This window comes from Tursiops truncatus, chromosome 4 (genome assembly GCF_011762595.2).
Source record: "Tursiops truncatus isolate mTurTru1 chromosome 4, mTurTru1.mat.Y, whole genome shotgun sequence".
Classification (NCBI taxonomy): Eukaryota; Metazoa; Chordata; class Mammalia; order Artiodactyla; family Delphinidae; genus Tursiops; species Tursiops truncatus.
The window spans coordinates 88,371,312-88,394,953 of NC_047037.1; the positions used below are offsets into that span (position 1 = coordinate 88,371,312).

At 36.7% G+C, this 23,642-nt stretch overlaps 1 protein-coding gene across 4 annotated transcripts in view; it reads left to right on the forward strand.

The window, feature by feature from the left end:
- Nucleotides 1-23,642, forward strand: part of MORC1 (MORC family CW-type zinc finger 1) — a 360,669-nt gene that overhangs the window by 298,292 nt on the left and 38,735 nt on the right. For all 4 annotated transcript variants that reach the window (XM_073804253.1, XM_033855850.2, XM_073804254.1 and 1 more), the window contains 3 exons: nucleotides 7,609-7,674; nucleotides 8,645-8,890; nucleotides 16,420-16,524. In XM_073804253.1, the coding sequence (XP_073660354.1) occupies nucleotides 7,609-7,674; nucleotides 8,645-8,890; nucleotides 16,420-16,524 (417 nt within the window). The remainder of the gene's footprint in view (nucleotides 1-7,608; nucleotides 7,675-8,644; nucleotides 8,891-16,419; nucleotides 16,525-23,642) is intronic.

The following is a 23,642-nucleotide window of genomic DNA, read 5'->3' on the forward strand; positions in this document are numbered from 1 at the left end:
TTCAGGTCAAAACTCATTACAGTAAAATTTTATAGCCAAAAGTAATTATCTTTAAGCTAGCACCAAAATTATACAAACCCAAATGATTTAAGTGCATCATACATTGTAACTAGGCTAGGCTCAATCCATTTTGCTATATTAGGAACACTGACATTTAATTAAGACACTGACATTTAATATAAAGCATCTCGGGCTTCCCTGGTGGCGCAGTGGTTGGGAGTCCGCCTGCCGATGCAGGGGACGTGGGTTCGTGCTCGAGTCCTGGAAGATCCCACATGCCGCAGAGCGGCTAGGCCCGTGAGCCATGGCCGCTGATCCTGCACGTCCGGAGCCTGTGCTCTGCAACGGGAGAGGCCACAGCAGTGAGAGGCCCGCGTACTGCAAAAAAAAAAAAAAAATATATATATATATATATATATATATGGCATCTCAAAGATGTGATAACATCTGACAGGTAGTGGAGAAGTTTAGTCACATTATGAGTGCAGAATAGACTTGTGGCAGTGTTTCAACAGTGGAAGAGATGAGCAGTAGGCCCTGGCAGCATCTGTTAATCACCAACATTTTATTGAGTACCTATAAAGTGCTAAACATTGTGATAGGTACTACAGATAAAAAATGACTTTGAGAGTTTACAGTCTGTTGAGAGAGATACCCATATTACCATAACTATAAGACAGTGTGATACATACCATGATAAATATAGGTAGAAAGAGATATAGGAGGCTTCTGCTATAAATATGGCTATATAGATGTAGCATCTTCCTGTTTTTTCCTGGGAGTCTTCTAAGAGCAACAGGAAAACAGAAAACAAAAATGCAACTCCAATTTCAGTCAAGCTAGGAAACATATACCAAAATACTGCAGTGCTGCCAAAAGCAGTCAAGATAATGCAGGAGCTCCAACAGGAGGAAAGGAAGAGGAATGGAAAGACGAGCCCAGCAATAGCACCTCTAAAGAATTAACACAAATACACTTACTGAAGAAGGGTTCATCTGGAGATGGAACAGCTATAGCCTTTATCTACAATAGCTGGGAGGCAACAGGAACCTTACTGGACCTGCTTTGGTTCACAGAAGTAGAAGATGTGGAATGCACATGAAAGTACTCCAAAAAGCCATATTTGCAGAAGCAGTGTTTTTTGGATAAAGATTAGAAGAAAAGAGGTTTTTGCTTGTGGAAAAAAAAGACTTGCCTAAACTCTTATCCTCTACCTACCCTTCCTATAGAAAATTCTGGGAAAGAGCTAGTCCTGGAAAACCTAACTCTTATAATGATGTATTTAAGAAACAAACTAGTAGCATAGCTAAATATCTACAAAAAAAAAAAGAAAAAAATCCAGTAAAATATGAATATGGCACCATATAAATATATAACATATAAATATCATAAACAAAAAGGAAACAAAATCCAGTAAGATATAAATGGCAAAAAAGGAGCAACTACATCCGTTGCTGATAAAAAAAAAAAACTCTTAGCAAATCAGGAACAGAAGAAAACTCCCTCAGTGTGATAAAGGACATCTACAAAAACCCTACAGCAAAAATTGTACTTACTAGTGAAAGACTAAAATCTCTCCCCTAAGATCAGGAATTAGACAAGGAGGTTTGCTGTCATCACTCCAATTCAGCATTTACAGGAGGTTCTAGAAGTACAAGAAAGACAGAAAAGAAAAGGCATTCTGACTGCAAAGGAAGAGGTAAAACTGGTTCTTTTCAGATGTGATAGTCTATGTAGGAAATTGAATGGAATCTGTTAAAAAGTTACTGGAATTGGTAAAATGAGCTTAGCAAAGTTGCAGCCTTCAAAATCAGTATATAAAAATCAACTATTTTGATTTACTAGCATCAGACAATTGTAATTGAAATTTTAAAATATAATACCATTTCCAATAGCATTAAAATACATGAAATACTTCAGGAAAAATTTGACAAAAGATGAGTAAGACCTGCACTGAAAACTACAAAACACTGATGAAAAAATTAAATAAAGCAAATAAATAGAGAGGTAACCTACGTTCATGAGTTTGAAGACTCAATATTGTTAAGATGTCAATTCTCTCTAATAGGTCTATAGATTTAACCCAATGTTAATCAAAATCCAAGCTAGTTGTTTGTGGGGTTTTTTTTTGGTAGAAATTGTAAAATGTATAAAATTCATATGGAGTGCAGAGGATTTAAAATAACTTTGAAAAAGAACAAAGTTGGTGGGGTTGACACCATCTAATTTCAAGGCATTATAAACCTATGGTAATCAAGACAATTTGGTATTGGTGTTAAAAGAGACAAATAGAGCCATGGGACATAATAAAGAGTACAGAAATAGACTCATACATTTGTGGTCAATTGTTTTTCAACAACGGGACCAATACATTTCATTGGGAGAAAGAAATAATCTTTTCAACAAATGATACCAAAACACTTGGATAGTCATATATACCTTAAAATAATGAACCTTGACTCTTACCTCAAACCAAATAAAAATTATGGGAAATGCAGCATAGGCCAAATGTAAAACCTAAAACTATAAACCTTCTAGAAGAATGCGTGGGAAAAAATTTTAGTGGCCTAGGGTTTGGCAAAGATTTCTTAAATATGATACCAAAAGCATGAGCTATAAAAGAAAATTTAACAAATTTGACTCCATCAAAATTTAAAAACTTTGCTCTTCAAAGGACACAAGAAATCAAAAAATCAAGCCACAGACTGGGAGAAAATATTTACAAAACTCTATCTGATCTGGACTGATATCTAGAATGTATAAAGAACTTTAAAAACTCAATAATAAGACACACAACACATTTAAAAAATAGACAGTTTTGAGACTCTAAACAGGACTCAGCTGAGCCACACTGTACTTGGGCTTCTGCCCTATAGAACTGGTACTATCAGTTCTTACTATTGTCCCTCCAACCTGAGGGCTCTAAGAGCTTCCTGCTTTTGCTAACATCTAGGGTACCTTCCATCTGCTGGTAGTCTTCTTAGCCTCTTCCATCTCTTCTGTTACCAATCACTGTAGTAAATTCCTTCTGTTCTAAAAGAGTGGGAAGAACATTTGAACAGACATTTCACTAAGGGAGATATACAGACAGCAAATAAACACATGAATGTAAGCATACATCTACACAAAAACTTATACTTGTATGCTCATAGTAGTTTTTTTAATTTTTTAAAAATTTTTTAACATCTTATTAGAGTATAATTGCTTTACAATGGTGTGTCAGTTTCTGCTTTATAACAAAGTGAATCAGTTATACATATACATATGTCCCCATATCCCCTCCATCTTGCGTCTCCCTCCTACCCTCCCTATCCCACCCCTCTAGGTGGTCACAAAGCACCGAGCTGATCATCCTATGCTATGTGGCTGCTTCCCACCAGCTATCTATTTGACATTTGGCAATGTATATATGTCAATGCTACTCTCTCACTTTGTTCCCAGCTTACACTTCCCCCTCCCTGTGTCCTCAAGTCCATTCTCTATGTCTGCATCTTTATTCCTGTCCTGCCCCTACGTTCATCAGAACCATTTTTAATTTTTTTAGATTCCATATATATATATGTGTTAGCATATGGTATTTGCTTCTCTCTTTCTGACTTACTTCACTCTGTATGACAGACTCTAGGTCCATCCACCTCACTACAAATAACTCAGTTTCATTTCTTTTTATGGCTGAGTAATATTCCACTGTATATATGTGCCACATCTACTTTATCCATTCATCTGTCGATGGACATTTAGGTTGCTTCCATGTCCTGACTATTGTAAATAGAGCTGCAATGAACATTTTGGTACATGACTCTTTTTGAATTATGGTTTTCTCAGGGTATATGCCCAGTAGTGGGATTGCTGCGTCGTATGGTAGTTCTATTTGTAGTTTTTAAGGAACTTCCATACTGTTCTCTATAGTGGCTGTATCAATTTACATTCCCACCAACAGTGCAAGAGGGTTCCCTTTTCTCTACACCCTCTCCAGCATTTATTGTTTCTAGATTTTTTGATGATGGCCATTCTGACCGGTGTGAGGTGATACCTCATTGTAGTTTTGATTTGCATTTCTCTAATGATTAATGATGTTGAGCATTCTTTCATGCAATTGTTGGCAATCTGTGTATCTTCTTTGGAGAAATGTCTATTTACGTCTTCTGCCCAGTTTTGGATTGGGCTGTTTGTTTTTTTGATGTTGAGCTGCATGAGTTGCTTGTAAATTTTAGAGATTAATCCTTTGTCAGTTGCTTCATTTGCAAATATTTTCTCCCATTCTGAGGGTTGTCTTTTGGTCTTGTTTATGGTTTACTTTGCTGTGCAAAAGCTTTGAAGTTTCATTAGGTCCCATTTGTTTATTTTGTTTTTATTTCCATTTCTCGAGGAGGTGGGTTAAAAAGGGTCTTGCTGTGATTTATGTCATAGAGTGTTCTGCCTATGTTTTCCTCTAAGAGTTTGATGGTGTCTGGCCTTACATTTAGGTCTTTAATCCATTTTGAGTTTATTTTTGTGTATGGTGTTAGGGAGTGTTCTAATTTCATTCTTTTACATGTAGCTGTCCAGTTTTCCCAGTGCCACTTATTGAAGAGGCTGTCTTTTCTCCACTGTATATTCTTGCCTTTACCAAAGATAAGGTGACCATATGTGTGTGGGTTTATCTCTGGGCTTTCTATCCTGTTCCATTGATCTATATTTCTGTTTTTGTGCCAGTACCATACTGTCTTGATTCATAGTAGTTTTGTTTGTAATAGCCAAACACTGGAAGTCACCCAAGTGACTATCAATAGGTGAAAGGACAAATTGTGGTATGTCCGTTCAGTGGAATACAACTCAGCAATAAAAAGGAATGAACTATTGATCCACAAAGCAATATGGATTAATTTCAAAATAATTCTTCCTAGTGAAAGAAACCAGACGAAAAAGATTTATGATTCCACTTAAGATAAAATTCTAGAAAATGCAGATGATCTATGCTGAGAGAAAGCAGATCAGTGGTTGCCCATGGATGGGATGGGGGTAGGAAGAGGTGTAGGGAGGGGTCAGAGGGAGGGAGCTCAAGGAAACCTTTGGGCATAGTTAACTATAGCAAACACTGTATGATATATATGAAAGTTATTAAGAGAGTAGATCCTAGGAGTTCTCATTACAAGGAAAAACTTTTTTTCTTTTTTTATTGTATCTATATGAGATGATGGATGATAACTAAACTTATTGTGGTAATCATTTCACAATATATGTAAGCCAAGCCATTACCTTAAACTTAATGATGTATGACAATTATATCTCAAAACTAACTGGAGGTGCGGAAGGAATACAATGCAGCTGTAAAAAGGGAATGAAGAAGCTTTTTAAGTACTAATGGAGAAAGATCTGTAGGGTATATCCTTAAGTAAAAAAGAAAGATGCAGACTGTGTGTATAATATACTACCATTTTTCCCCACCTCAGAAAAGCAGGGAAACCTTATGTACATATGCTTGTATTATAGATGACGTATAAGCAAATCTCTGGAAAAATAAACAAGAAATAAGTAGCAGTGGTTACTTGTTAGTGGAATATGAACTGGACAAATAGAGAATGGAGTAATAAGGAGACTTAAAAATACACGTTTAAAAATATATGTTTTTCCATGTGAATCTGTATGTATAGTTAGAGATATCTATATAAACATCCAGAAAAATGTCAGGGGAGTATAGAAGTTAAAGCAATTAATTTTCCTTTGGGGAATAGGAGCAGGAATTCGGTGTGGGTAATACTTGAACTGAGACTTGAAGGATGAGTCAAATTCGACAACTGGAGGATATCAGAAAGGTCATTCCAGGCAAAGGAAATGGGTGATACAAGGGCACGGGGACATGAAAGTGAACCTGAGGAATAGTAAATGTGACTGAGCATTTAGTGTATGAGGGCAACAAGGGGTGTCAGATGGAGGGAAAGAGGTTCAGAAGAAGAATTTAGAAAGTTAGTTGCAACCGTTTGAAAGCCGCTTGTATGTCATGCTAGGTGCTGTTTGGCTTTATTTAATAAACTTGAATTGAATGTGGTCTGTGTGCCACACCATGTGGCAGGTGCTACCGAAATGAGACTCTGTCTTCTAAGCTAGTGGTCTCAGTCCTGACTGTGTATGAGAATCACTCAGAGAGCTTTAATAACTACCGATGCCAGGCCCCATCCCCACATAATTGAATTAGAATGTCAGGGTGTAAGGACTTGGCATCAATAGTGTTTTTTTTAAGTCTTACCAGGTGATTCTAAGCAAATGCATCCAAGTTTGAGAATTCCACCTCCCCTTCTCTTTCCCCCTCTTCTTCTCTCTTGTCTTCCTTATTTTAATGAAGTGAATAATATTGTGTAGAAAGGGGTTGTGGCACAGGTCTAGAGAAGTCTCTGAACTGGAAGCAAGAAAATGAGGAGGTTATAGAAAATAGTTCAAGCAAAAGATGGTAAAGTCATTTAAACAGGGAGGTGACTTGAGGCTAGTGCAAACCTGTGGACTGAGAGTGATTATTAGCCCAGGACAGCCTAGCTTGAATGTCTGGGTGTTTGGTGATGTTACTAGTCAAAAGAGGGACTGCACGAGGAAGTACAGATTGGGGGGGGGGGCGGTGGGTACAGGTACACAGGTGAAATAATTCAGGTTTGGAAGGGTTGCCTTAAAGGTACCTACAACTTATAAGATGCCACCAAGGGCCATTTGGATCTCAGGACAGAGGAAAAGGCCCTATTTCAACATCTATGCAGGCCATTCACACTGGAAAAATTTTCAGCAGCTCCAACCCTTAACATCCAACCCAAACTGGAGTCAGGACTCCAGTTTGGATGTTAGGGTATTAACAAGAGCAAGGTAAATTTTCTGTGCTAGAGAGCGTGGACACTGTGCTAGATACCACGATGGCATCTGTGGCACAGCGAAAGAAAGTGGGTGCACCAAAAAGGAGGTGCAAGCAGATCCCCTAACCGGGGTCTCATTCCAAGGGGAGTGACCCTGGGTCTGGGGTGCAGGCCCACATTACTCTTTATGTTCTCTTTGAATATTTCATTAACATCTCATCGTTTTAGTGTAACAATTATCACATCAAAATATTAGCTTAGAAGGTGCTTCTTTTTCAGGAAAAACAAATGCTTTCTCTCTCTACTTATGCCTCTGAGTACAAGGCAGGAGTTGGTTGCTGAGGGTAAGGCAGCATCTCAGTTATTAGGGACACAGTTAAGGCCAGTCTATCCTCAAAAGTCCCTTGAAGCTCAGGCCCAGAACTTTGAACTATACAGAGCTGTTGCTGAAGGTCAAGATTTATTCCAGATGCTGGGACCTACAAGTGGAGACAAAGGGTCTCCAGAGAGGGGAGATGAGGGCTGTGGAGACAGTGTTTAATACAGTGGCCCCTTGTATTGCTTTTAAGACATTTGATCTATAATACTTCATTGGATTGTCTTGTACTGTCCAGTCGCTACCAGTCAGACATCATTGCTCTGTGTCTAAACTGAAAGGGACTCCTTAGTAATGATTGGTGAGAGTATGTGATCTTGGCGCTTCTTTAAGAAATGAAGAATATTGAATTATTTTAATATGTCAGTTGAAAGTTATTTTTACTTACATTTGTCTAATGATTTTTTTCCATAATAGCCTCAGTTTATACCAACAATTAGGATCCCTGAGTTCACTACCACCGGCCAAACTTCAGCACCTAAGGTGAGTAATTAAAGTGGGATTGAGCCGTTTGTAACATTTCCCATATGAAGGATAAGACTTATCAAGGGCTAAATGTCATCATGGTTTAATAGGTTCAGAAAGTGAAGCACTGTTACATATTTTTTCACTGTCATCATTTTTTTCTTATTAGAGTAATACATGTTTATTAGGAAAAACTCAGAAAATAAAATATAAATAAGAAATTTAAATCACCTATTGTTTTACTGCCTGGAGACATTGACCATTTTAAATATTTTAATGTATTTATAATTGTATCTTTTCAGTATATCCTTTCCAATATATTTCAAGATATATTTCATAGAAAAATGTATATTTGTGTATTATATAAAATTATACATTTAAAATCAGAGAGAGTGTGTGTTTGTCCTTGGATATATATTTGCCTAGAAATATGTTGTGTATGTAATTTCTACATTGTTTCTTGTTTCTGCTAAATGTCATATATTCCTCAAATGTCTGTTATTATCTAAAATTAAAAATTTTTCAAACCTTTAGAGTTATACCAATCACACACAAAAAATTATGGAAAACTCTTTATAATTTTGTTTCTTCACATTTCTTAACAGGCAAATGGTGGGATTGATAAACCCCAACCAAACTTCAGATGAATAGATTACTGACCTATATGCACCAGGGATCCAAAAGCAAGAAAGTTTTTGTTGGGGAGGAAGTCAGGAAGCACAGTGTATTCTCAATTTGCATCCTCAAAATCAGAAAGTTTCTTTACTCAGCTGAGCTCTGCTAAATCAAATTCTGAATGAGCCATTACAGCTGTATACATTTGCCAATGTATTTGCAACATACATTTGCCAAAATTCTAAGCTTCTGATTTTTAAAATTTTTATTAGAAATAAATATCATCTAATGTCATAAGATTATAAGGGAAATGGTAATTAATTATAAATAAGCCAGCTGCCAAAAATTAAAAGCATGTTCTTTGTTATTTAAGGGAAATACGAAAATTCAGAGAATCAGGCCTTCCGGTGATGACTTGATGCATGAGTCTCTTTCATCCTTTGAGCTTTCGGTCAACCATAGAGACTGGAAAAGTAACACAGGAGAGGCGGATTCCGGTGTAGAGTATGTTTCAGAGACTAAAATTACGAAGAAGCCTATGCAGAAGAAAGTGAAACCTCAAAAGTGCAGACATCCAGCCACCCTGCTGGAAAATGTCAAACTAGCTGAGAGATCCCAGGTGTTTTTTTTTTTTCTTCTCTTATTCACAAAATGTATAGTAATTCACTTTTCCAGGAATAGCATTCTGTAAGGGTTTTGCTTCGTTTTCACATTTTTAAAGCACTCTAATTATAGCATACACATTGTAATCTGAGTTTCCTGGACAAGGTCCCAATTTCTTTTTTTTTTTCTATATTCTCTCTTTTGGAGCAAAAGTCAGGTTGCTAATATCAGCACCGAAGGGCTCCTAAAGAACACCTCTGTGGGATAAAGATTTTAATCTGTATTTAAGAGAGAAATATTTGTATAGGATAAACCTGTAATCTTGAGGATTTTGCATTCAATGCTTTATAGCAAAAATGCATAGCCAAATTTTACATAAGTAGTTATCCCTGTAGTCAAAGTTCTGGAAAAATGAGATGTGATGTTGATAATAGAACTAAGTGCTGAGCTTGATTTTAATGAGTGTACCACCCTAGAGTTTCCATGTATCTAAGTGAGTTTGTTTCTTTTAAAAGGAATCATTACACTTTTATTCTTACAAGGTTACACTTACTTAATTCCTCTTTGAGAATCTGCCCTCAGATTCAGTATATAACAGTAACAACACTTACAACTGAGTGGGCATTTACCCTGTGCCAGATTCAGTGTTAAATGACTACAGATATTATCTCACTACCTTTTAAAAAATCTTTTATAAGCCAAAATTTATTGCCTAGTTTATCTGCCTTCTTAATCAAATTTGACTTCTAATGTCTTTTTACTGTTTCCAAAAATTAAATTCACCCTTAAAGGGTGAATATGGGGCACATGGAAAATATTCAAATGAGTTACCATAGGTTCTGAAAGCAAGAAACTAATTTGATTAGCAAATATCCACTGAGCCCTGTGTAAGATACTGTGTTAAGCATGGTGGGAGACAAGATTTCAGGCATGGTTCTTTCAGAAGGAATTATTCTGAATAATAGTTACATTACAGAAATATCTCACACATTTGTGAGATATCTTTGTAATATCTTTGGAAAATGGTATGGATTCTTGAAAATCTTTAGTGATGGAGACTCATTACCTCCTAAGGCAGCCTTTCTCATTTCATTTTTGGGTAGCTCATTCTCTTAAAATATTTGAAATCCAGTTCCCTATAATTTTGAAACTTTGGCCCTAAGTCTTTTCTTGAGACTATAGAAGAAGCTAAGCTGAATCTGTCTACAATCTTCAGAATTTTACTTCAAATTATGTATCATATTTGAATGTAAAAATTCATCTGTTCAGCAGATACTCAACTTCTGCTATGTCTAAAAAACTTCATGCTTATAGTGTAAAAAGTAGTTGCTATTACTTTATAGTTATATCTCCTTTAACCCCTGATTTCCATTCATTAGCTGTGGAATTTCAAGATTTGGGATTTGTAGGCCTATTTTGTGGGTGGATTGCATGCTCCAAAAACAACGTACAAGTGATCGCAAAGTTGAAGTGAGCCCAGGTGTTAGAATAACACATTTTAGACTTTAAATATGGAGATTCACGTAGGTATATGTGAATATATATATATATATATGTATATATATATATATATATATAAAATCATCTATTATGTGCTATTCAGTATGCCAGCCAGCTACAGGGGATTCAACTATGAGCAAAATCACATATGGTCCCAAGCCCCCACTGAACTTATAGTCTAGTGATGGAGACAGACAATCCAATGATTATACAGACAAATGTGAACTGCTACTGTGGTAATTTTTATGAAATAGTAGCATGAGTCCTTGTAATAGGAGATTTGACTCTGGGAGGACAGAGAAGTCTTCCCTGAAAAAGCAATGACATATAACTTTTAGGATAGAATTCCAGCTAAGTGGGTAAGAGGGGAGGAAGAGCATTTCCAATCAATGCAAACATCATTTGCTAATGAGGGAACATGTAATACAAAGTAACTTAAGAAGACAACTAAGCTATGGTGGGGCAGAGAGGGAAAAGGGGGCTGTGGTGTGATCAGAACCATGCAGACCTATAGGCTTTGATAAGTGGTTTTGTATTTATCCTGAAAGCAATGGGAAACTACTGAAGGGTTTTAAGCAGGGAAGTGGTGTGATCTTATCTTCCTTTAGAAAAGATTGCTTTGGTTGAGTATGAAAGATGGATTAGTAGAGAGCAGAGTGAATGTGGGCAGAGCAGTTAAAAGGCTATTGCAATGGCCCTGTGGGGAAATAACGGTGTGGGTGAGGGTGATCCTGTGGAGTGAAGAGGAGTGGATACTTTGTTCCTTGTGTGTTTGCCTTGAGGAGGGAGCACTGACCTGTTTGTTGAGATATTGGGTGTAGATGGTCAGAGAAGCTGAATTCTGTTGAGAGGCTAACTCAACCAGGCAAAGGCCTAAAAAGTCCATTGACTTAATGACTTAGTGGTAATAGGGATGATCACAGGAAGAATTTTATTGTTGTTGGACTAGAGAGAATAGAAACCAGATTAGAATGGATTGATTAGCAAGTGGAAGGTAAAGAAATGAAGACATGTTGTACGTCAACTCTTGGGAAGATAAGTTTACCTCAGAAGATAGTCTATACTAAGAAAATCTGGAAGTGAAGTGGATGGATCAGAAGACTGTGAAATTTTTGATAAGAACTTGAAAAATGAATTTAGTCAGGTTTAAACTGCAATTCAAAAGGCTTTTGATTACTTGAGGATTATTTGCAGTACATTCTAATCTCCTATCCAGTTAACACAACAATAGGCATTACCACTTCCATACAGAGGAAGTACAGGAAGTGTGATTAATTTTGATATTAGCCTAAGTAGATGGAATTAGGAAGACAGGCTAAACACTCCAACTAAATCTTATTATGTGTTCCAAAAGCTTGATAAAAATGGCTCTGGAATTAGCCAGTGTTTTACCTTATATATACCACAATTCAGCTCTCTGAATACGGGTAATTAATTAATTGTTCTTCCTAGAGAATTGTTTTATCACATACTTGAATTTCTCAGAAGATTCCACTTTTTTTATACTAATCCCCCCCCACCATTTCCTGAAGATGGGGCTCCCAATAAAAATAATGTATTTGTTTCCTACATCTGCAACTTTTAATTCCTTTGAATTTTCCCTTAGTTTCCTTGATTAATTCATTTCACTCAACAAACATTTATTAAGCATTTACTCTGGGCTGGGTGCTGTGGACTCAGAGATAAATAAGACAGGTTTTGCCCTCAAGAAGTTGAGTCTACCTCTAGCCATTCCAATCAAAGGAGACCTTTCCCTGTATCATAAGCTTTTCATTCCAGTGGTTTCTCACCTTTTCAAGTATGAAGAAACACTTTCCAACATCAAAAAGTGACTGCATTTAGGTCTTTAATCCATTTGAGTTTATCTTTGTATATGTTGTTAGAGAACGTGCTAATTTCATTCCTTTACGTGTAGCTGTCCAGTTTTTCCAGCACCACTCATTGAAGAGACTGTCTTTTCTCTATTGTATATTCTTGCCTCCTTTGTCGGTAATTGACCATAAATGCATGGGTTTATTTCTGGGCTTTCTATCCTGTTGCATTGATCTATGTGTCTGTTCTTATGCCAGTACCATACTGTTTTGATTACTGTAGCTTTGTAGTACAGTCTGGAGTCAGGGAGCATGATTCCTCTAGCCTCTTTGTTCTTTCTCAAGATTGTTTTGGCTATTTGGGGTCTTTTGTGTTTCCATACAAATTAAAACATTTTTTGTTCCAGTTCTGTGAAAATGCTATTGGTAATTTGATAGGGATTGAACTGAATCTGTAGATTGCCTTGGGTAGTATGGTCATTTTAACAGTATTGATTCTTCCAATCCAAGAACACGATATATCTTTCCATTTGTTTGTGTCATCTTCAGTTTCTTTCATCAGTGTCTAATAGTTTCCAGAGTACAGACCTTTTGCCTGCTTAGGTATGTTTATTCCTAGGTATTTTATTCTTTTTGATGTGATGGTAAGTTGGATTGTTTCCTTAATTTCTCTTTTTGATATTTCATTGTTAGTATATAGAACTGCAGCAGATTACTGTATATTAATTTTGTATCCTTCAACTTTACCAAATTCATTGATGAGCTCTAGTCATTTACTGGTGGTGTCTTTAGGATTTTCTCTATATAGTATCATGCCATCTGCAAACAGTGAGTTTTACTTCTTCCTTTCCAATTTGGATTCCTTTTATTTCTTTTTCTTCTCTGATTGCTGTGGCTAGGACTTCCAAAACTATGTTGAATAAAAATGGTGAGAGTGGGCACCCTTGTCTTGTTCCTGATCTAAGAGGAAATGCTTTCAGGTTTTCACCATTGAGTAGGATGTTACCTGTGGGTCTGTCATATTTGGCCTTTATTATGTTGACGTATGTTCCCTCTGTGTCCACTTTCTGGAAAGTTTTTATCATAAATGGATGTTGAATTTTATCCAAAGCTTTTCCTGCATCTATTGAGATGATCATATGGTTTTTAGTTTTCAATTTGTTAATGTGGGATGTATCACGTTGATTGATTTGCAGATATTGAAAATTCTTGCATCTCTGGTATAAATCCCAGTTGATCATGGTGTATGATCCCTTTAATTTATTGTTGGATTCAGTTTGCTAGTATTTCGTTGAGGATTTTTGCATCTATGTTCATCAGCGATATGGAACTGTAATTTTGTTTTGTGAGAGCTTTGGTTTTGGTGTCAGAGTGATGCTGACCTCATAGAATGAGTTTGGAAGTGTTCCTTCCTCTGTAATTTTTTGTAATAGTTTCTAAAGATAGGTGTTAACTCTTCTTTAAATGTTCGATAGAATGCACCTGTGAAGCCATCTGTTCCTGGACTTTTGTTTGCTGGGAGTTTTTTAAATTACTGATTCAATTTCAGTACTGGTAATTGGTCTCTTCATATTTTCTATTTCTTCCTGGTTCAGTCTTGGGAGATTGTACCTTTCTAAGAATTTGTCCATTTTTTTCTAGGTTGTTCATTTTAATGGTATATAGTTGTTCATAGTACTCTCATAATCCTTTGTATTTCTGTGGTGTCCATTTAATTTCTCCTTTTTCATTTCAGATTTTTTTGATTTGGGCCCTCTCCCTTTTTTCCTTGATGAGTCTGGCTAAAGGTTTATCAATTTTGTTTATCTTTTCAAAGAACCAGCTTTTAGTTTCATTTATCTTTTCTATTTTTTTTTCTTTTAGTCTCTATTTCATTTATTTCTGCTCTGATCTTTATGATTTCTTTTCTTCTATTAAATTTGGGTTGGTTTGTTCTTCTTTCTCTAGTTCCCTTAGGTGGAAAGTCAGGTTATTTGAGATTTACCTTTCCTGAGGTAAGCTTGTATTGCTATAAACTTCCCTCCTAGAACTGCTTTTTCTGTGTCCCATAGGTTTTGGATCATTGTGTTTTTGTTTTCATTTATCTCTAGGTATTTTTTGATTTCCTCTTTGATTTCTCCAGTGACCCACTAGCCATTTAGTAGCATATTGTTTAGCCTCCACGTGTTTCTGTTTTTTGCAGTTTTTTCCTTGTAATTGATAATAAAATAAACTCAAAATGATTAAAGACCTAAATGTAAGACCGGATACTATAAAAATCCTAGAGGAAAACATAGGCAGAACACTCTTTGACATAAATCACAGCAATATTTTTTTTGCTCTGTCCCCTATAGTAATGGAAACAAAAGCAAAAATAAATAAATGGAACCTAATTAAACTTAAAAGCTTTTGCACAGCAAAGGAAACAGTAAACAAAATGAAGGGACAGCCTACAGAATGGGAGAAAATATTTGCAAATGATTCAACCAACAAGGGATTAATCTCCAAAATATAAAAGCAGCTTATACAGCTCAATATCAAAAAAAACAAACAACCCGGTCAAAAAATGGCAGAAGATCTAACTACTGTATACATTTCTCCACAGTAGACATACAGAAAGCCAACAGGTACATGAAAAGATGCTCAATATCACTAAACATTAGGGAAATGCAAATCAAAACCATAATGAGATATCACCTTACACCTGTCAGAATGCCTGTCATCAAAAAACCCACAAATAACAAATATTGGTGAGAAAAGGGAATGCTTGTACACTGTTGGTGGGAATGTAAATTGGTGCATTCACTGTGGAAGACAGTATGGAGGTTTCTCAAAAAACTAAAAGTAGAACTACCCCATGACCCAGCAGTTCCACTCCTGGATATATATTTGAAAAAACCAAAACACTACTTTGAAAAGATGCAAGCCACCCCAATGTTCATAGCAGCATTATTGACAATTGCCAAGATATGGAAGCAACCTAAGTGTCCATCAACAGATGAATGGCTAAAGAGGAGGTGGTTCTATATACAATGGAATACTACTCCACCATAAAAAAGAATGAAATGTTGCCATTTGCAGCAACATGAATGGACTTTGAGGGCATTATACTATGAGAAATAAGGCAGACAGAGAAAGACAAATACTGTATGATATCACTTATATGTGGAATCAAACAATACAACAAACTAGTGAGTATAACAAAAAAGAAGCAGACTCACAGATATAGAGAACAAGCTAGTGGTTATCAGTGGGGAAAGGGAAAGGGGGGCAATATAGGTGTAGGGAATTAAGAGGTACAAACCACTAATGTATAAAATAAGCTACAAGGATATATTGTACAATACTGGGAATATAGCCAATATTTTATAAAATGTATGTTGAAACTGTCAAAAAAAATTTTTTAAATGACTGCAGACATCTCACATGATACTAGGCATATTCAGTATCTACTGATTAAGAACAATATAATAGGGACTTCCCTGGTGGCACAGTGGTTAACAATCTGCCTGCCAATGCAGGGGACACGGGTTCAAGCCCTGGTCCAGGAGGATCCCACATGCTGTGGAGCAACTAAGCCCATGCACCACAACTACTGAGCCTGCGCTCTAGAGCCTGCGAGCCACAACTACTGAAGCCCATGTGCCTAGAGCCTGTGCTCTGCAACAAGAGAAGCCACTGCAATGAGAAGCCTGCACACTGCAATGAAGAGTAGCCCCTGCTCACTGCAACTAGAGAAAGCCTGCTCACAGCAACGAAGACCCAACGCGGTCAAAAATAAATAAATAAAATAAATAAATGTATTTAGAAAATAATAAAAGAAAGCCATCATAGATATTTTGAAATGAATATATATCTTATTTCCCCCAGCGACATCGGCATAAATTTTAAGAACAACGTATATATCCATATGAGACATTATATATTCAGTATATAGACAGTAATTCATGCAGATTCTTTGCAAAATACTACAAGCCCTTTGATTCACCATTGAGCACTATAATCTACACCACACATTTCATACTTAACTTGCATTATAATATTATGTCGTTGTTGTTTTCTATTATTTAGCCTTCACATGTGAATATCTAAGTCATACTTCTTGAAGGCAAAGATCAAAAAGTGAGTTTCCTCTGTTTATCCTACAGAAGTCAGCAGTTACTAGAGGCTGAAGAAGGAAAGAGTGAAGGTGGTTTAATGTGTACCACTGATTGCTACTAATCCTTGTATATTTTTTGTTAATACCTTGCTATAGGCCTCTTCCTGGGAAATGAAGAGGAAGCAGAGACAAAACCCTGTGCAGGAATGTAAGGCTCTGATTGAAGTTGAAACCAGCAACAGCAATTTGGATATAATCCAGGTGAGATAAACTTTACTGACTAAATGATGCCTTGAAATTTATTCACATCCATAAAGATGAGAGGAATCCAAGAAGCATTTCACATTAGTGCCTCAAGTAACTGAAACGTTTAATTGAATAACCTAGTTTTTAGGTGAAGAAACAAGACTCAGAAAGTTTGTTGCTTGCCTAAAGCTACAGAAACTAGTAAAAATACAACTGGGACTTATACCTCCTGACCACTAGTTCATAATGCTTTTCATTTTAGTTATCAGGGTGAGAAAGCTTTAATATTATGTTAATGTGTATGCGTGTGTATATATAAAACTGAAAGTTCATCTCAAAACCTGCATGCCCAAATCCAAAGCCTCTGAACCTTTCTGTAATTCACAGTGTGGATTCTCACCAGAAAGTATAATTGTAATCTGACTTAAATTAGGCCACTGCCATAAGTCCTGGTAAGAGAAGTCTTTTCAAGAAATATGGACATACTTTCCATTTACTTCTGTAGATTGTGTATCCCTGATTCTAACTTGGTAGTCAATTTCAAAGACCTACATATCTGGACTGCTGTACCCTAGACCCCAGCAGAGTTGCCTTCCCTCACTGAACCAAGTGTAAAAGCCCTTAGCGTATAGGAAGAATCAACTCAAGGAATATGAGCAACACTTCATCTGTGAAGCCATGTTAAAGACACTGTCCATTATGTTATAGAGAGCCCTTTGTGTTATAATAAAAAGGTTCATTTGAATGTTTAAATTTAATATCAGGAAAAAATCAATTTCATATTTTCTTTTATCGGAATATGAATTTTATTACTCACTGTATTTCTCTTTATACCTCAGTTGCCAAGAAGCTTATAACTAAATTTCAATTGAAATAAGAATAACTATAGTTGCCATGATTGTTGTTATTTTCTGACATAATAATATAAGTGAGAGTATTCAGAAAAAGGCCTGTGTCATTATACATGTCTTAAGGTAAATTACCTCAAAATGCTATTTAGGATTGTGGATTAAATTTCAATTATAAATGAGCCAATGAGGAGGATAATGTCTTCTGACTTTAGCCTAATTTATGTGCTCTTCAGCAAAACAATATTGTCACAAGGCACATGATATAACAGTAATGGAGGTTTTATTTTTAAAAGTTTTCATTATGGAACATTTCAGACATAGCACAGTCAACCCGAATGTGCCCATTTCCCAGCTCCAACAGTTATCAACTCATGGCTGGTCTTGTTTCATCTGTATCCTCCCCCTCCCTTGCCACCCTCATTACTCCCAACCATCATATCATTTCATCCATCATTATAATTGGTTTAAGAAGGTATCTGAAGGGATGTTGAAAAGCTCTAGGAGTGATTTGTGAGTGAGAATTTATTGACAGTTAAATCCAGGATGTGAAGAAAGTGAGCACCAACATGTTTCCAAAAGGAAAAGGGTCAAACTTTAATCAGAGGCCAGAAGACTACAACTGGTGTTGTCAATAACTCAACCTCTTTACCTCTTTGAAGCCAAATGTGATATAACTGTACCTGTGAATATTACTAGTCACGACCTGCTTTGCAGAATCTTCAAAGTCTTTGTGTGTTTTTCATGTAGCCATTGCTTTGTCACCTCCCTAAGCTTTGCATGCAGCTTTTAGCAAGTGCTTTTTCACAAATTAGGTATGACATTTATACTAAATTTTTTGCTTATGTCATATTTCTCAGGTTCTTATGTTACTTGTGTGAATGTGTGTGGTGTGGTTTATTTGTGTCCTATGATCCTGACAGGAGGTCTGTTTTCAAATTCATCGTGTCTGGTTAATTTGGATACATACTGTACATTATCCAGTAATGCCCATTAACTTTTCTGTTTGGCTGCGGTTGCAGCAGTTCAAGTAGGAAATAATTGCTTCTGAATGCTTGTCTGCCTGGACTTCTTAAACTCAGAAATTAAAAAAAGATTGTTCTTAACCCCTGGGCTCCTCCCCAGTTATCGTCTAACTGTGGTGCTTGTGTTGTGTATGTGTGTGTGCATGTGCTTTAATTCTGACCCTGCGCCTGTCAAATTTAAAGAAGGAGGGTGTGCAGGGCTGCAAGAGGTTATCACTTAAGGAAGAGCAATTGGCTACTGACCACCTGCTGCAATTAGGTGCTTTTTATTATTTTGGTGAATCTACTGCAGCCCAGGATCTTATTTTCAGATGTAATAGGCTCCAAAATATATGTTCAGCTCCACAAACAAAGTCCATCTCACAGGAATGACTTCACATTATCCAAACTCCCAAGACTGTCATATTATATCATAATGGCAGTTTAGTCATTTAAAATATAAATCCAGCCTCAGTCCACTTGGAAGTTACATTCTGAATTTCATCGTGTATTCTTTCCCTTTATACCAGTCTGCATGGGTTGGCCAGTTACAGTCTGATGGTGCTGGTGAGCTATGTGCCTGAATACTTAAAGGGCTTCCAGCTAAGACAGCCCACTGTGTCCATCTCCCTGCATAGGATGACAGGGTTGATGTTACCAATTGCAACTGTAACATTAAAAGGGCACTGGCCCAGCACCCTCATCCTGTGCCTCCCTGTGCTCTTCTGAGTGTGTTTTTTTCACATTATATGGAGAACATCTCTATTCCGGTCAGCACGTTCTTACTTTTGGGTATTGTTAATGTCTGTCAGTCTGCCTTTGGAAAGGATTTTTTTTCATACTAGGGCATTTCATTTCCCTCTCTTCCAAGTTTCAGGCACATGTCACTCTGGCTCTTGTACCAACAGTTGTGCAATTTCAAGTGAAATGATAAGAGTATTGATTACTTTTCAGATTTATATTGAATCTGACCACTGCTGATTATTTCAGCTATATTGTCGTATAATCTCCAAGATCACCTCATCTGCTGTGGCGCAGGGTTCTAACAGTTTGATCTGTTTTCCTAACTTCTTCCTCCTCCTACTCCCCTTAATCCTTTTTTATTGGGGGGGGTGTCAGATTTTATTACAATAATAAAATTGAATTTTTATTCTAATTGAGCTTCTCTTCAAAAATCAGTTAGGGTTTTACTTTATTTTTATTTTTTAAACATCTTTATTGGAGTATAATTGCTTTACAGTAGTGTGTTAGATTCTACTGTATAACAAAGTGAATCAGATATACATATACATATATCCCCATGTCTCCTCCCTCTTGTGTCTCCCTCCCTCCCACCCTCCCTATCCCACCCCTCTGGGTGGTTACAAAGCACCGAGCTGATCTCCCTGTGCTATGTGGCTGCTCCCCACTAGCTATCTATTTTACATTTGAAAAATACTACAAATAACTCAATAACTACAAATAACTCAACTTCGTTTCTTTTGATGGCTGAGTAATATTCCATTGTGCCACATCTTCTTTATCCATTCATCTGCTGAGGGACAATTAGGTTGCTTCCATGTCCTGGCTATTGTAAATAGAGCTGCAATGAACATTTTGGTACATGACTCTTTTTGAATTATGCTTTTCTCAGGGTATATGCCCAGTAGTGGGATTGCTGGGTCATATGGTAATTCTATTTGTAGTTTTTTAAGGAACCTCCATACTGTTCTCCATAATGGCTGTATCAATTTACATTCCCACCAACAGTGCAAGAGTGTTCCCTTTTCTCCTCATCCTCTCCTGCATTTATTGTTTCTAGATTTTTTAATGATGGCCATTCAGACCAGAGTGAGGTGATACCTCATTGTGGTTTTGATTTGCATTCTCTAATGATTAATGATGTTGAGCATTCTTTCATGCAATTGTTGGCAGTCTGTATATCTTCTTTGCAGAAATGTCTATTTAGGTCTTCTGCCCATTTTTGGATTGTGTTGTTTGTTTTTTTGTTATTGAGCTTCATGAGCTGCTTGTAAATTTTGGAGATTAATCCTTTGTCAGTTGCTTCATTTGCAAATATTTTCTCCCATTCTGAGGGTTGTCTTTTGGTCTTGTTTATGGTTTCCTTTGCTGTGCAAAAGCTTTGAAGTTTCATTAGGTCCCATTTGTTTATTTTTGTTTTTATTTCCATTTCTCGAGGAGGTGGGTCAAAAAGGATCTTGCTGTGATTTATGTCATAGAGTGTTCTGCCTATGTTTTCCTCTAAGAGTTTCATAGTGTCTGGCCTTACATTTAGGTCTTTAATCCATTTTGAGTTTATTTTTGTGTATGGTGTTAGGGAGTGTTCTAATTTCATACTTTTACATGTACCTGTCCAGTTTGTCCAGCACCACTTATTGAAGAGGCTGTCTTTTCTCCACTGTATATTCTTGCCTCCTTTATCAAAGATAAGGTGACCATATGTGTGTGGGTTTATCTCTGGGCTTTCTATCCTGTTCCATTGATCTATCTTTCTGATTTTGTGCCAGTACGATACTGTCAAGATTACTGTAGCTTTGTAGTATAGTCTGAAGTCAGGGAGCCTGATTCCTCCAGCTCCATTTTTCGTTCTCAAGATTGCTTTGGCTATTTGGGGTCTTTTGTGTTTCCATACAAATTGTGAAGTTTTTTGTTCTAGTTCTGTGGAAAATGCCAGTGGTAGTTTGATAGGGATTGCATTGAATCTGTAGATTGCTCTGGGGAGTAGAGTCATTTTCATAATGTTGATTCTTCCAATCCAAGAACATGGTATATCTCTCCATCTGTTGGTATCATTTTTAATTTCTTTCATCAGTGTCTTATAATTTTCTGCATATAGGTCTTCTGTCTCCTTAGGTAGGTTTATTCCTAGATATTTTATTCTTTTTGTTGCAGTGGTAAATGGGAGTGTTTTCTTAATTTCACTTTCAGATTTTTCATCATTAGTGTATAAGAATGCCAGAGATTTCTGTGCATTAATTTTGTATCTTGCTACTTTACCAAATTCATTGATTAGCTCTAGTAGTTTTCTGGTAGCATCTTTAGGATTCTCTATGTAGAGTATCATGTCATCTGCAAACAGTGACAGCTTTACTTCTTCTTTTCCAATTTGGATTCCTTTTATTTCTTTTTTTTTCTCTGATTCCTGTGGCTAAAACTTCCAAAACTATGTTGAATAATAGTGGTGAGAGTGGGCAACCTTGTCTTGTTCCTGGTCTTAGTGGAAATGGTTTCAGTATTTCACCATTGAGGATGACATTGGCTGTGGGTTTGTCATATATGGCCTTTATCATGTTGAGGAAAGTTCCCTGTATGCCTACTTTCTGCAGCTTTTTATCATAAATGGGTGTCGAATTTTGTCGAAAGCTTTCTCTGCATCTATTGAGATGATCATATGGTTTTTCTCCTTCAGTTTGTTAGTATGGTGTATCACGTTGATTGATTTGTGTATATTGAAGAATCCTTACGTTTCTGGGATAAACCCCACTTGATCATGGTGTATGATCCTTTTAATGTGTTATTGGATTCTGTTTGCTAGTATTTTGTTGAGGATTTTTGCATCTATTTTCATCAGTGATATTGGCCTGTAGTTTTCCTTCTTTGTGGCATCTTTGTCTGGTTTTGGTATCAGGGTGATGATGGCCTCGTAGAATGAGTTTGGGAGTGTTCCTCCCTCTGCTATATTTTGGAAGAGTTTGAGAAGGATAGGTGTTAGCTCTTCTCTAAATGTTTGATAGAATTTGCCTGTGAAGCCTTCTGGTCCTGTGCTTTTGTTTGTTGGAAGATTTTTAATCACAGTTTCAATTTCAGTGCTTGTGATTGGTCTGTTCATATTTTCTATTTCTTCCTGGTTTAGTCTTGGCAGTTTGTGCATTTCTAAGAATTTGTCCATTTCTTCCAGGTTGTCCATTTTATTGGCATAGAGTTGCTTGTAGTAATCTCTCATGATCCTTTGTATTTCTGCAGTGTCAGTTGTTACTTCTCCATTTTTTTTTTTTTTTTTTTTTTTGCGGTATGCGGGCCTCTCACTGTTGTGGCCTCCCCCGTTGCGGAGCACAGGCTCCGGACGCGCAGGCTCAGCGGCCATGGCTCACGGGCCTAGCCGCTCTGCGGCATGTGGGATCCTCCCGGACCGGGACATGAACCCATGTCCCCTGCATCAGCAGGCGGACTCTCAACCACTGCACCACCAGGGAAGCCCTACTTCTCCTTTTTCATTTCTAATTCTGTTGATTTGAATCTTCTCCCTTTTCTTCTTGATGAGTCTGGCTAATGGTTTATCAATTTTGTTTATCTTCTCAAAGAACCAGCTTTTTGTTTAATTGGTCTTTGCTATCGTTTTCTTCATTTCTTTTTCATTTATTTCTGATCTGATCTTTATGATTTCTTTCCTTCTACTACCTTTGGCATTTTTTTGTTCTTCTTTCTCTAATTGCTTTAGGTGCAAGGTTAGGTCGTTTATTCGAAATGTTTCCTGTTTCTTAAGGTAGGATTGTATTGCTATAAACGTCCCTCTTAGAACTGCTTTTGCTGCATCCCATAGGTTTTGGGTCGTCGTGTCTCCATTGTCATTTGTTTCTAGGTATTTTTTGATTTCCTCTTTGATTTCTTCAGTGATCACTTCATTATTAAGTAGTGTATTGTTTAGCCTCCATGTGTTTGTATTTTTTACAGATCTTTTCCTGTAATTGGTATCTAGTCTCATAGCGTTGTGGTTGGAAAAGGTACTTGATGCGATTTCAATTTTCTTAAATTTACCAACGCTAGATTTGTGACCCAAGATATGATCTATCCTGGAGAATATTCCAGAGCACTTGAGAAAAATGTGTATTCTGTTATTTTTGGATGGAATGTCCTATAAATATCAATTAAGTCCATCTTGTTTAATGTATCATTTAAAGCTTGTGTTTCCTTATTTATTTTCATTTTGGACGACCTGTCCATTGGTGAAAGTGGGGTGTTAAAGTCTCCTACAATGAATGTGTTACTGTCGATTTCCCCTTTTATGGCTGTTAGTATTTGCCTTATGTATTGAGGTGCTCCTGTGTTGGATGGGTGCATAAATATTTACAATTGTTATATCTTCTTCTTGGATTGATCCCTTGATCATTATGTAGTGTCCTTCTTTGTCTCTTGTAATAGTCTTTATTTTAAAGTCTATTTTGTCTGATATGAGAATTGCTACTCCAGCTTTCTTTTGATTTTCATTTGCATGGAATATCTTTTTCCATCCCCTCACTTTCAGTCTGTATGTGTCCCGAGGTCTGAAGTGGGTTTCTTGTAG